This window comes from Calliphora vicina, chromosome 3 (genome assembly GCF_958450345.1).
Source record: "Calliphora vicina chromosome 3, idCalVici1.1, whole genome shotgun sequence".
NCBI classification, from domain to species: Eukaryota; Metazoa; Arthropoda; class Insecta; order Diptera; family Calliphoridae; genus Calliphora; species Calliphora vicina.
Genome location: NC_088782.1, coordinates 64,956,097 through 64,967,478, shown reverse-complemented (window position 1 = coordinate 64,967,478; position 11,382 = coordinate 64,956,097). Strand labels below are relative to the sequence as shown.

Genomic DNA, 11,382 nt, shown 5'->3' with positions numbered 1-11,382 from the left:
TAACAATAATATGGTTAATTTATGATTCACATGATTGTATCAACCATATATGTATATGGTTACCGTAAACAAATATATGAAAAGAAAAGTTGTATCGAAACGTACCATAATCAAACCTACCGGCAAAACATGTGAAATTTTTTGTTCCCTTGTAATAAACATTTCCCTCGAAGGTAAAATTGCTATCGTGCTAAACTTTTCACACACAATAGTTTATTGTTTACAAAATTCCATCTAAAAATTTCACAACATGGGGAATTTTTTCACGTTAACAAAGTTGATGAACGAATAATAGGAAAAGGGAACATATTTCATGTGAAATATTGATTCGCGATAGGGGTGATTAAATTGTATAAATTTATTGTGCCTAAAATTTCATATTTTGGCCTCTAGAAATGTTTTACATATTTTAAGTTTCATAAAATACTGGATGTGTTACAAATGGAATTAAAAAATCAATCATATTCATCATATTTTTTGATGGAATTCGATTCAACAAAAAATTCACTTTTTTTTCTTCAAAAAATAAGCAATCAGCTTACTTTTCAGCAGTTTATTACTATTTATTTTGCAATCGTTTCCACAATAAAATACCAAAAACCTACCGCAGATGTTAATTATGTTTGCAATTCATAAACACAATGTCAATGACACATTTTGATATCACATGTTATTCTTGTGAAATATAAGAAACAGATTAGAGTACCAACAACAATTTGGTGCATTCTAGAATATTTTTACCAGTAAAAGTTATTCAGCCTAACCGCAAAAAGCCTTAAAGTGGATTTTAAGTCCATAAAATTGACTATTTTAAATTTCGTATCAGAAAACAAATTTAAAATATAATTTAAAATGTTGTTTTATTGTTATAAAATAAACTTTTTGTTTTTAACTTTTAGGTACATTTTGTTTTTTAAAATTTATTTTTTTTTATTTACATTTTTGAATGTATGAGTTGGAAAAAGTTTTGAAAACTTTTTCAAAAAGGTTTCTTATGGTACGAAAAAAACAAAAGTTCTATTTTAAATTAAAGTGGACTTTAACAAAAATTAACTTTAAAATTTCTTTTATAGTTAGGCTGATAATTTTCAAATTTATTTAAATAACTTAACAGCTGGATACAATTAAATTGATATACATTCTAGTAGATTCAAGTTTTATCACTTTCTTTATTAAATTAAATACTTATTGAGTTAAATATTTATAGAGGTGTTTGTTGTGATGGCGACGATCGCTGTGCGATGTATCTACAGTCACTCTGTACACTATAATTAAACACCACTGTAAATTACTTTAGTATGCAAAATTGTCTCATTTCAAATGAAAAATAAACATATTTCTTTTTTATTACTTATTTATATTTCGTATTATTTAGTTTATTTTTTTTTTATTTTCTTTTTGTGTTTGCTGCTCTATAAAGTGTCGCATGTGAAATAAAGATGACACAATTAGTTGTTGGTTTGTTTGTTATTTCTTATACCCTACACCACCATAGTGGAGAGGGTATAATGCGTTTGTGCATATGTTTGTAACGTTCAAAAATATTAGTCTACCGATCGACTCAGTATTACTTTCTGACCTATTTCATAATTGGTCCAATCTGATTTTCCTAATTTATTTTTTATCTTGCTTTTACCGCCATTTTCTATATAATAACACAGGTCAAAGTCTTCACTAACCACTATATTGATTTGTTGCTTTGCGATAAAGCAATAAATCTAAACAATTTCTGCCGTTTTCGATTTTTCATGATTTTTTTAAAACAAAAAAATTTGATATTTTCACATATAAAATATATTTTTTGCTTGAATTTGTTATTATAAGTCCGAAACTACTGAGCCGATTGAAACGCACTGTATACATGAAAATTTGTACATAAAATGGGAAAAATGTTTTCAAAATTCCATCAATCGAAAGATGAACATTAACTACTCAATTTTATGTATATCAAACAAAAAAGTAAAATTTTGTGAAAATGAGCGAATTCACTGAATTGTGCATAAATTCGTAAAGAGTCAATCGATTTTTATGAACGATATTTCATTTTATTCCTATTACATGTAGCTTTGTAATAAAGCAATAAACCTGAACAATTTCTGCCGTTTTCAATTTTTCATGAGCTTTTTAAAACACAAAAATTTGATATTTTCACGTAAAAAATATTTGTTTGCTTAGATTTGTTAATATAACTCCGAAACTACTGAACCGATTAAAATGCAATATATAAACGGATTAAAGACTATGTAAATTTGAACTTTTCTAAGTTTACTTCAATAATATCGGTCCAACCCTTTTTGAGTTATCATAAATTATGTGTAGAAACATCTAACAAAATTCACAATTTTAGAAAAAAAATTTTAAAAAAAAATCTATCCATAGAATTACAAAATTTTACCATTTTTGTACTAGTGGAACCACAATACATCAAAATTGTGTAGTGGTTTAAAAAGCCTCCAAAATTTTTTTTCGATTTTGTTGCCCTGTGTAATCTACCTTTACAGCTTTCCCATTGTCTTAAATGTTCTCTACACACATTACACACAATGGAGTCCACGTCCATCCCATCCTAAGTAACTGAAATACGTGTTTTACTAAGTTTGTCATTAGTTTTCTAAACTTTTTTACTTTGTATTCACCACAAAGGTGAATAAGGCATTGATATATTCACCACAAGTGTAACAAAACGATGAGGACATATTGTTAAAATCAATTTATTTATACGAAACGGGCACACGAATTTACTTATAACAGCCAATATTTAAAAATGAAATTAGATCCAAAGCAAAAAGCACTAAGGGTATCTTGGCACCTACATTTTTTTCTGTGTAGAGTAATATGTGGTCGGTCTTGACTTTCTTACATGATTTTTGTGGACAAACTAAATTTGTACCTACTAAAGAAACTCGTAAATTATTAAAAATATCATCGTTGTTCTTTTAAATATAAATATGTATATTTTCATTAGTTTGTTTTTTTTCTAATATTCTATTGCTCAACAAAACTGTTTTTCTATTTTAGCTACTCAGCAAATAAAAAAACACACAAAAAATTTTAAATAAAACAAATAAATTAAGAAAATAAATCTTAGCGGTAATTATATGCTGCAACAGCAACAACAATAATACACGCCAACAAAGCTCAAACAGCAACAACAAAAGTAAAATATTTAATTGAAAATGTCTTTTGTATGATTGAAACAGAAAAACGAAATCAAAACGAAAAAAAAGAAGAAATAATTTGTTGCAAAAAGGAAGTAGAAAGCAGTGAAAGCCGTTGAAACGAAGGAAGAATCAGAAGAAGGAGGGAGTGGAGTGAAGTGAAAAGAGGTGGCACTGCTCGCTCGCTTGACATATATACTACATATAACTACATGTTGTAAATGCGTCTAAACAAGACATATTGGCGCGCCATTCGGCGTTATTTTTTAGTTTTCACTGCAATTGCATTTTTGCCACTGGCTCTCGTGTTTCTGGTGCGTAATGAACAATTTTACAAACTCAAAGGTTACGAGGTGAGTTTCAATTTTCAATTAACTATTTATAACAATTTACACAAAATGTTAGAGATCAAATACATTCATACCTACATACTACTATTTTATTACTCGTATTACATACATAAATAGTTTTATTTTTTATTATTTAATAGTCAATGCATTAAAGTACAATTGAATTTCTTTTTTTACACGATAGATGATTTGAAAAAAAATAATAAAACAATTGGTGCTTTATAAGAAAAACTAACTAACAAGGAATACTATAGTATAAGATATGACAATACTGATGTACCGATTTGAAACCTAACATAATCATCAGACAGATATTTAAAAAACATATCGGTGAAAACTTTAACTAAATCATAAATATTTTCGCTCTATTATTGGATTAACTTAATAATGGTGATCCTTTCAAGCCTTGCAACCATGTTTGATAGTTATTCGCTTTATGACAAATTTCGTTAAATACGCCAAAAGTTAAATGTTTCTCTCTAAAACGTTGACCTGTATTGCAAGACTGTTATTGTTGTAACAGTTCATTTCTGGGGAACAAATTTCTGTTCATACAGCTGTCACTGAGTTGAGAATCATTGTCCGAGTGAGATTCGGGTCGTTTTTAAGCTTAGACCCATTGCACAAATGAACATTATTAGGTATTTATTCCACATACTATCACAAGCTAAATTTAAATTAACGAAATATTAAATACTTATTAAAGAACTTTGAAAAAAATCTGAAATAGAAATAACTGCCTGTTGCTTCCAGGAAGTCTTACTTTGTTGCATTTTTTACCATTTTTGTAAGCTAAATAGTGTATATTGGAAGCAATAAGGATGAACAATTAATGCAATAGATTCAAATTCAAAATAGTTTTTGCTGAAAAAGACGAGTTTTTCCTCATTTCCTTAACTTTAACAAAAAATGCAAGTTAACCATGGCAAGGCAAGATATTGACAATGTTGCAGAGTTTCGTCCTCTTCCTAACATGGTGTATTAGGGTGGCCCTTCATAAACCAAAGTTGGATTTTCGCCATTCTCACCGTCCAGTTTGGTGAACATTAGTAAAAAAAATCATCCTGAAAAAATTTTAGGTAAATCGGTTGGAGATAAGACGTGCCGCAAGCCCTCTAAAGTTTTGAGATGCATTTACAAGGGGATAAAATGCATTTTTTCAGTTTTTGTAAAAATGCTGCCATTAAAAAATTACTTTTGCAATTTAATTTAAAAGAATCGAAATGTGTACGTAATTGTCGTTCTAATGAGACACCGTTAACCTATTCTTAGGTATGAACAACAAAATAAAATTTTTTTAACGGTATTTTCAAAACTCCATTTTAAAATTTTTAAAAATTTTTTTAAACAAAAGGCTAATCAATTATCTATCATAGTCCTTTTAAATTTTTTGATTATCTCATTTGGTTCAAAAGTTATGATTTTTGCAACGAAAAAACTCAAATGGCGCAACTGTGCTTCGGTTGTTCTCCCCACTGTTAAGTTCTGCCTGTTTATGACTTGTTCATTCATATCCGATTACTTAAGTTCATCCATATTATTAGGGAAGGATTTAGCATTTTCCAGGGTGACTTTATTAAGCATTAGTTCCACTCAAATTCACTTAATATTGAGCGATCATTCGGCCGTCCATAAGATTCAAAATATTGGGTGTATGACTTAAAAATGCCGAATATTTTAAAATGTTTAGCTTTTATTTTGAGACATTTGAATTGCCAAAAGAACTGCTGATCTTTTAAGACCAAGAACGAATCAATGAAGAACGTTCTGCATCGATCAAAACAAATACTAGTCGGTCGGGGTAAGCTCTGGACTATAAGGCGGATGACGGGAAACTTCCAAGCCGCTTGATTATAAATAGAATTTAACAGGTATTGTAACATGTGGCCGCTCATTGAAACCGATGCAACACATTCACCATAAGCTTTGGTGAGCAATCGGTGTGTCTTAGCGGCACTTTTTTTTAAATTAAAAAGCAAAACTTCTCGCATATGACGCTTTGTTGGTACAAAACTCGAAATTTTCGAAGCAAAAAAAAAAAACGATGTTGTTTACACTTAAATCCTCAATAACAAAATGAGAATAAATGTCAGATTTGTCCCCATCAGAACAACGTATAAGCTTTTTTATAATACTACGTGATCCATTGGTTTGTCAGAAGCTAATTTCAAAAATTTTTAAATATATGAGTTCCTAAGATATTCCAAGTTTGGCATGATGTTCTTATAAAAGTTTTCACCTCTAAACCCGTAATTTCAACAAATAGTTATCTATTAATGCCTAGTTGCTTATAGAGTAAAAATATTTGTCGTCCTCTTCCTCTCACTCTCTACATATCATATTGTTACGAAATTGTACTTGAATTCAAATATAACAATTTTAACGGCTGATTTAAAAGTAACATAATGCTTTCAAATAGCAGTGCTCTAATAGCAAACTGTAACATATCTGTGGGCTTTATTAACATTGAATAAAAGCTTTCAGTTGACCATTGATCGTAAGTTGGCAACGCTGTTTGCTGCGACCGTATATTCGAATTCGAATATTCAGTTAAAGAACATAGTAGAAAGTACACCACAGATGGCGTATGTATTAGAAAGCTCTAGACAGTTAAAGAGCAATCTAGAGTGCAGATGGCAGTGTTATAAATAGTGGCAGAGGTTTAGAGTGTCCAAAAAACCGGCAAATATGAAAAACCGGTTTCCGGTTTAACCGAAAAGGTGTGTTTTTGAAAAAACCGGTTTTGATTATAGTCTTTTAAAAACCGGTTAAACGGTTTCGGTTTTTGTCTTAAAAACACCGGTTAACCGGTTTATATTAAATTTTTATTTAGCATTTTTGAATTTTTAAAGCTCCATCTTTATGGAATTATTTGATATCTTTTACGAAATATTGTCAAATGATATAATTTTCTATAAGTTTTTATAAATATGTTTGATTGAGCTTTAGAAAATATATTTCATTAAAACTGGTTAACCGTCTTATAAAAACCGGTTTGTCAAAAAACCGAAAAGTTAAAAAACCGAAACCGATGGAGTTTACAAAGATGAAAAAACCGGTTGACCGGTTTTGGATACTCTACAGAGGTTGCAGTCGTTAGTGAGTTTATCAGAGACGCTTTTCGAATAAACATCAACTGAGTGCCTTAAAGATTGCTGTGTGTGTATTTCTTCGAATTTATAAACGTGTATAAAAAACATTGAGTGACTATTTAATTCTGTGGTTGTTGTACATTTTAAATAAATAAAGAGTTGTTACAATTTTCAAACTACTAAACGGCTTTTATTTGCAATCAAAAGTATCCGGTTTATTTAAAGGAAATAAACCAACGTTTTGAAAAGGTTAAAACGTAATAATATTGTCGGATAGACCAATACGCTGTAGATGAGTCTTCAAACTCTTTATGTTCAGTTAACACACATTAAATAGTCTTCAGAATCAGTATTGTCAGTCGTTCTGTCGACGGTAGAGTTCTACCAGTTTCGGACTTGTTCATTCATTTCTCATGCCCTAAGTTTATCCTTAAAAGGATTTGGCATCTCCCAGAGTGACGGTATCCATACATTATTCCATCCTGGATTGCTGTCCGCCTTCTTGTTGGCCCCGATAGTGTTTTTGGATTCATTCCATTTTGGCAATTTCATTCTAACTCTGCGTTGTGGTTGTGGTCAAGATATTAGCCTAAAAGACAGTATTATGATCTGAGAGATGAAAGTATTTACCTATGTTTCGGCTTATTTCGTTGAACCCTTGATTCTGTAGTTATTTCTAGCTCATGTTACTGCATCAAATGGTAATACAAACACTGCAGGGAATGCCAATAGTGAATTTACTAGTGAAATTGTCAGTAGCACTACAACCACATGTACCGCAGCCTATGTAATCTTCTATTGACATTTAACATTAGCTTGTCAATTGAAAATCCACCAGTCGACTGTATCGCTACTGACTAGGTAGTTATTTGCTATAGCTATTGACTGCACAGCATAATAAAAAAACCAAACTATTGACGCGTTCGTTGGCAATGTCACCAGAAATACTCTAGAACTGTTGTCTCTAACGTATCTCTACTGACGCACAGTGCTTTGTTCAATGGACAAAAATCAAAAACAAGATCATGTCTTTGATGTTAATGAAACTTATATTTTTCAATAGACAACTAAATAACTCATTCGTATAAAAAAGACTTATTTATAAATATCTCTTATTGTCGCCACTAGAGGTCGCTAAAGTTAGTACATTTTCAACATAAATTTTATAGAGAAAAATATATTTGTTTTAAGTTTAACTAAAATTATTGTTAAAAGATATAAACTCGCGATTGGCTGCAAATGAAAGAATATGAATGTGGAATTATGGAAAATTACTGTCTTTGTCAAAAAAAGGTTTAACAGTTTAATCTGCGCAATTTTTAATAATTAACATTTTTTTTATTGTAAGCCTGAAATTCTAAAATTTTGTTGGAATATTAGTAAAATACGTGTTAATCTATTTTGATTATGTTTTACTATATAATAGCCATAAGTATTATCTATAAGAAAATGTAATAATTAGTTGTCCTTTCGTATGAAAACTATTAAAATTTTGTTTTTGTTTAAATATATAAATTACCATTTCGTAAATTTTCAATTTGATGGTTTGGGGAAAGAGCTCCAGATTTTCGGTTTTTTATAAAATAATACCGTTTTTTCTTTTAAATAACTAAGAAATATTGCGTTATTTAATAAAAGTAGTTTAATGGCATAAAGTGTATTAATATTTCTTTATTTGGTTCTTGATATTGTATGTTTTTTTGCTGAAATCAAAAAAAAATCCAAAGTTTGATTTAATTTTGAAAAAAAACATGTTAATCAATTTTAATTTTTCTTTAATTTTATCTAATGCCTATCTCTTATTTATTATAATGTGAAATCATTATTTGTCCGTTTTGACCAGAACTTTAAAAAAAAATTGTTTTTGATGGCACCCATAAATAATACATTTTTACCGTAAATGTAAGTAACTCAATAATTGAATATAACCTACATATCCTCAGATTGAGATATTAATATGAGCTTCTGCTGATATTAGGAACACTTAAAGTATAATCCATTATCCAGATTCTAATATTACAGCTGAACCATAAGGCTATCAACATTTGAAAATGTCCGTCCATCCGTCCTTCCGAATTTAGAAAATATATACAATATTTCAGTATTTTTTTTAAAAAAGGATATATGGCAGTTATGTAAATCCTTGCTAGAATTGAAATGTTAATAACTAAATTAATCTGATATTATAAGAGAACAATATTTTCTGAAAATATAATTTTATTCAGGTTTATAGGTTTTTTAAGAAAAAGGATATATGGCAGCCACCCGAATCCTTGCTGCGATTTTCACAAACAATAATAACTTTATTAAAATGATTATAACCAAATTGGTTCCAAAAATAAGAAACGATTTTTACGAATTTTTTAAAAAAAATTTAGATGTTATACAGGATATTGAAATCTTGATGTCTTGGAATTATGAATATCCTTCCGATAAAATTTTCATAACTTTGCATCTAATATTATAAGAGAACAATAATTTCTGAAAATTAATAATTTTATACAGGTTTATAGGTTTTTTAAGGAAAAGGATGTATGGCAGCCACCCGAATCCGTGCTGCGATTGTAATAAAAATTTTCACAAACAACAATAACTTTATTAAAATGACTATAACCAAAATTTAAAATGTTAGGAGTATAACTGTGAATTTTATTCAAAATTATATGTTCAGGATATATGGGAGGTACCCGTGTCCTTTGACGGATTTTTTCAAAAATTATATTCTTTCTTAATCTTACCAAAAGGTAATATTCCACTAATTTTTATTCGTCTGCAATAACTCCTTCTATTTTTGTCCATTGCCAATATGAAAACAAAGCACTGTGTGACGCTTCTATGCATTACTATTAGTATGACGAAAACTTATTCTGGAAAACTACCAACTACATCTAGTAGTAATATAAATTTATTGCAACTTTTAGCTGACATGTAAATTAATAGCAAACACTTGTTTAAACTTAAGAAATTCTATAAAAAATTGTAAATAAACCATGTAATAAAGAAATATTGTACTTTAATGCAAATATTAGCTCTAGATATATATTTATAATACTAATGTAAATTATAAATTTATGCTTTTAACAAATTAACACCTTTAACAAATCCATAAATACTTATTTATATTATATTTTTATGCTATTCTCATATGATATAAATATCTATTCCCCTTCATTACTTCTTAGCTTTTGTAAATATGTTTGAATTTTAGGCTTTTTTTTTTGTAGTGTTAATTATTAGTCATTAATTTTATAGCAGTTTATAATATATAAAAACAAATATTAATTTGTTTTTGATTTATTTATCAAAGCTAATAAATTATATTTAAATACACTCTACACAATAATTGATTTGGCAAGTTAATTGGTAACACAGTAAATTTATAGTTTTTAAATTAGAACTCAGAAATTAAAAATAATTTTGTCATTAAAATTTTAGAATTCTGTTTGTATCATAGAGAATTATACATAGAGACGAGACACTCCGATTTGTCAAACAAAAATAAAACAAATCATATGTTTGATACAACAACAAAATACATTGACTAGCATGAATTTTGTTGTTGCAAGAGCTAGGTTTTTGACAACAGACTTAGATTTTTGACAATTACGTCTCGTCTCTATGTTACCCTATGGTTTGTATATTTTGTATTACCATAGTGGGAAGGGTATTATACATTTGTGCTGATATTTGTAACGCGCAAAAAAAATTTGATACCTAGAGGACCAGGTGCAACCAAAAACGCCTAAAACATTAAAAAAATCCCATTTTTGGAATTTTTCAAAACTTTTTTGAGATTTCCTGGATTCAATTTTTAAATTTCAATTTAAAAATATTTGTCCATTAAAAAATTTGTCCATTTTCAATAGACAAATCTATATAATTATAAAATTTCATTAATAAATATTCATAAATAAAAATGTAATTTCAATTTGAAAAATTTGTATCTTCGCAAAAACTCAATAAAGGTACTTATAGATGGCAATACTGAGTATTAACACTTTTCAAATTTAAAATATTATTGAAATCACTCGGTATTTCAAAAAATCGTTTCGAAAAAACATTTATTGTTTACACAATAGTATTACAAATATTTTATTTCTTTGTTGATCGATATTTTTCTTAAAACTTTATTTTTATTTTATATTTTCTTGACATTTTTGTTTGTCTTATTTGTATTTAAAAGTACATGCCCGATCCATATGAAAATAAAAAGTTTTTGAATTGTTTAAAACAAATTTTGAAAACCGACCGTAAATCAAAAAAATCATTCGTATTTTTCGAAAATCTAATACAAATTTTGTTTAGACGATGAAATTTTATTGTGATACTTGAATATTAATACTCAATATTGCCATCTATAAATATGTACTTTAAAAAGCATATTTTGTCATATTTTTAAAAAAAGTATTTTTCAATTGTCGAAATTTATATATATTTTTGGAAAATATACAAAACCCTCTATCCATTGATATATAACATGTCTACCTTAGGGAAAACTTAACATCTCGCAGAGAATGGAGAAAATCGGAAAATATTCGGATCCGCTGTTATCAAAAAACTGGGGTAGGGTGGGTAAAAATTTTGAAAATTTAATTTTCAAATGCGAATATCTCCTAAGTTATAAGAGATAATTAATAGCTACCACTAAGTTTTTTGTAGTGCTCGATGAGGAGATTCTAAAGGATCGTTTTAAAAATGTAAGATACCTGAGGTATCCTACTTTGAAGACCCATGGTCGCGCCCCTGGTGAGCCCATGAGGTCCAAGTTCAAAACTTATACTC

At 28.5% G+C, this 11,382-nt stretch overlaps 1 protein-coding gene across 1 annotated transcript in view; it reads left to right on the top strand.

The window, feature by feature from the left end:
• The first annotated feature begins 3,034 nt into the window (after positions 1-3,034).
• LOC135954936 (carbohydrate sulfotransferase 11) overlaps positions 3,035-11,382 on the top strand; it is a 45,367-nt gene continuing 37,019 nt past the window's right edge. The window contains exon 1 of the mRNA XM_065505184.1: positions 3,035-3,511. Within this exon, the coding sequence (XP_065361256.1) occupies positions 3,380-3,511 (132 nt within the window). The 5' untranslated portion in view covers positions 3,035-3,379. The remainder of the gene's footprint in view (positions 3,512-11,382) is intronic.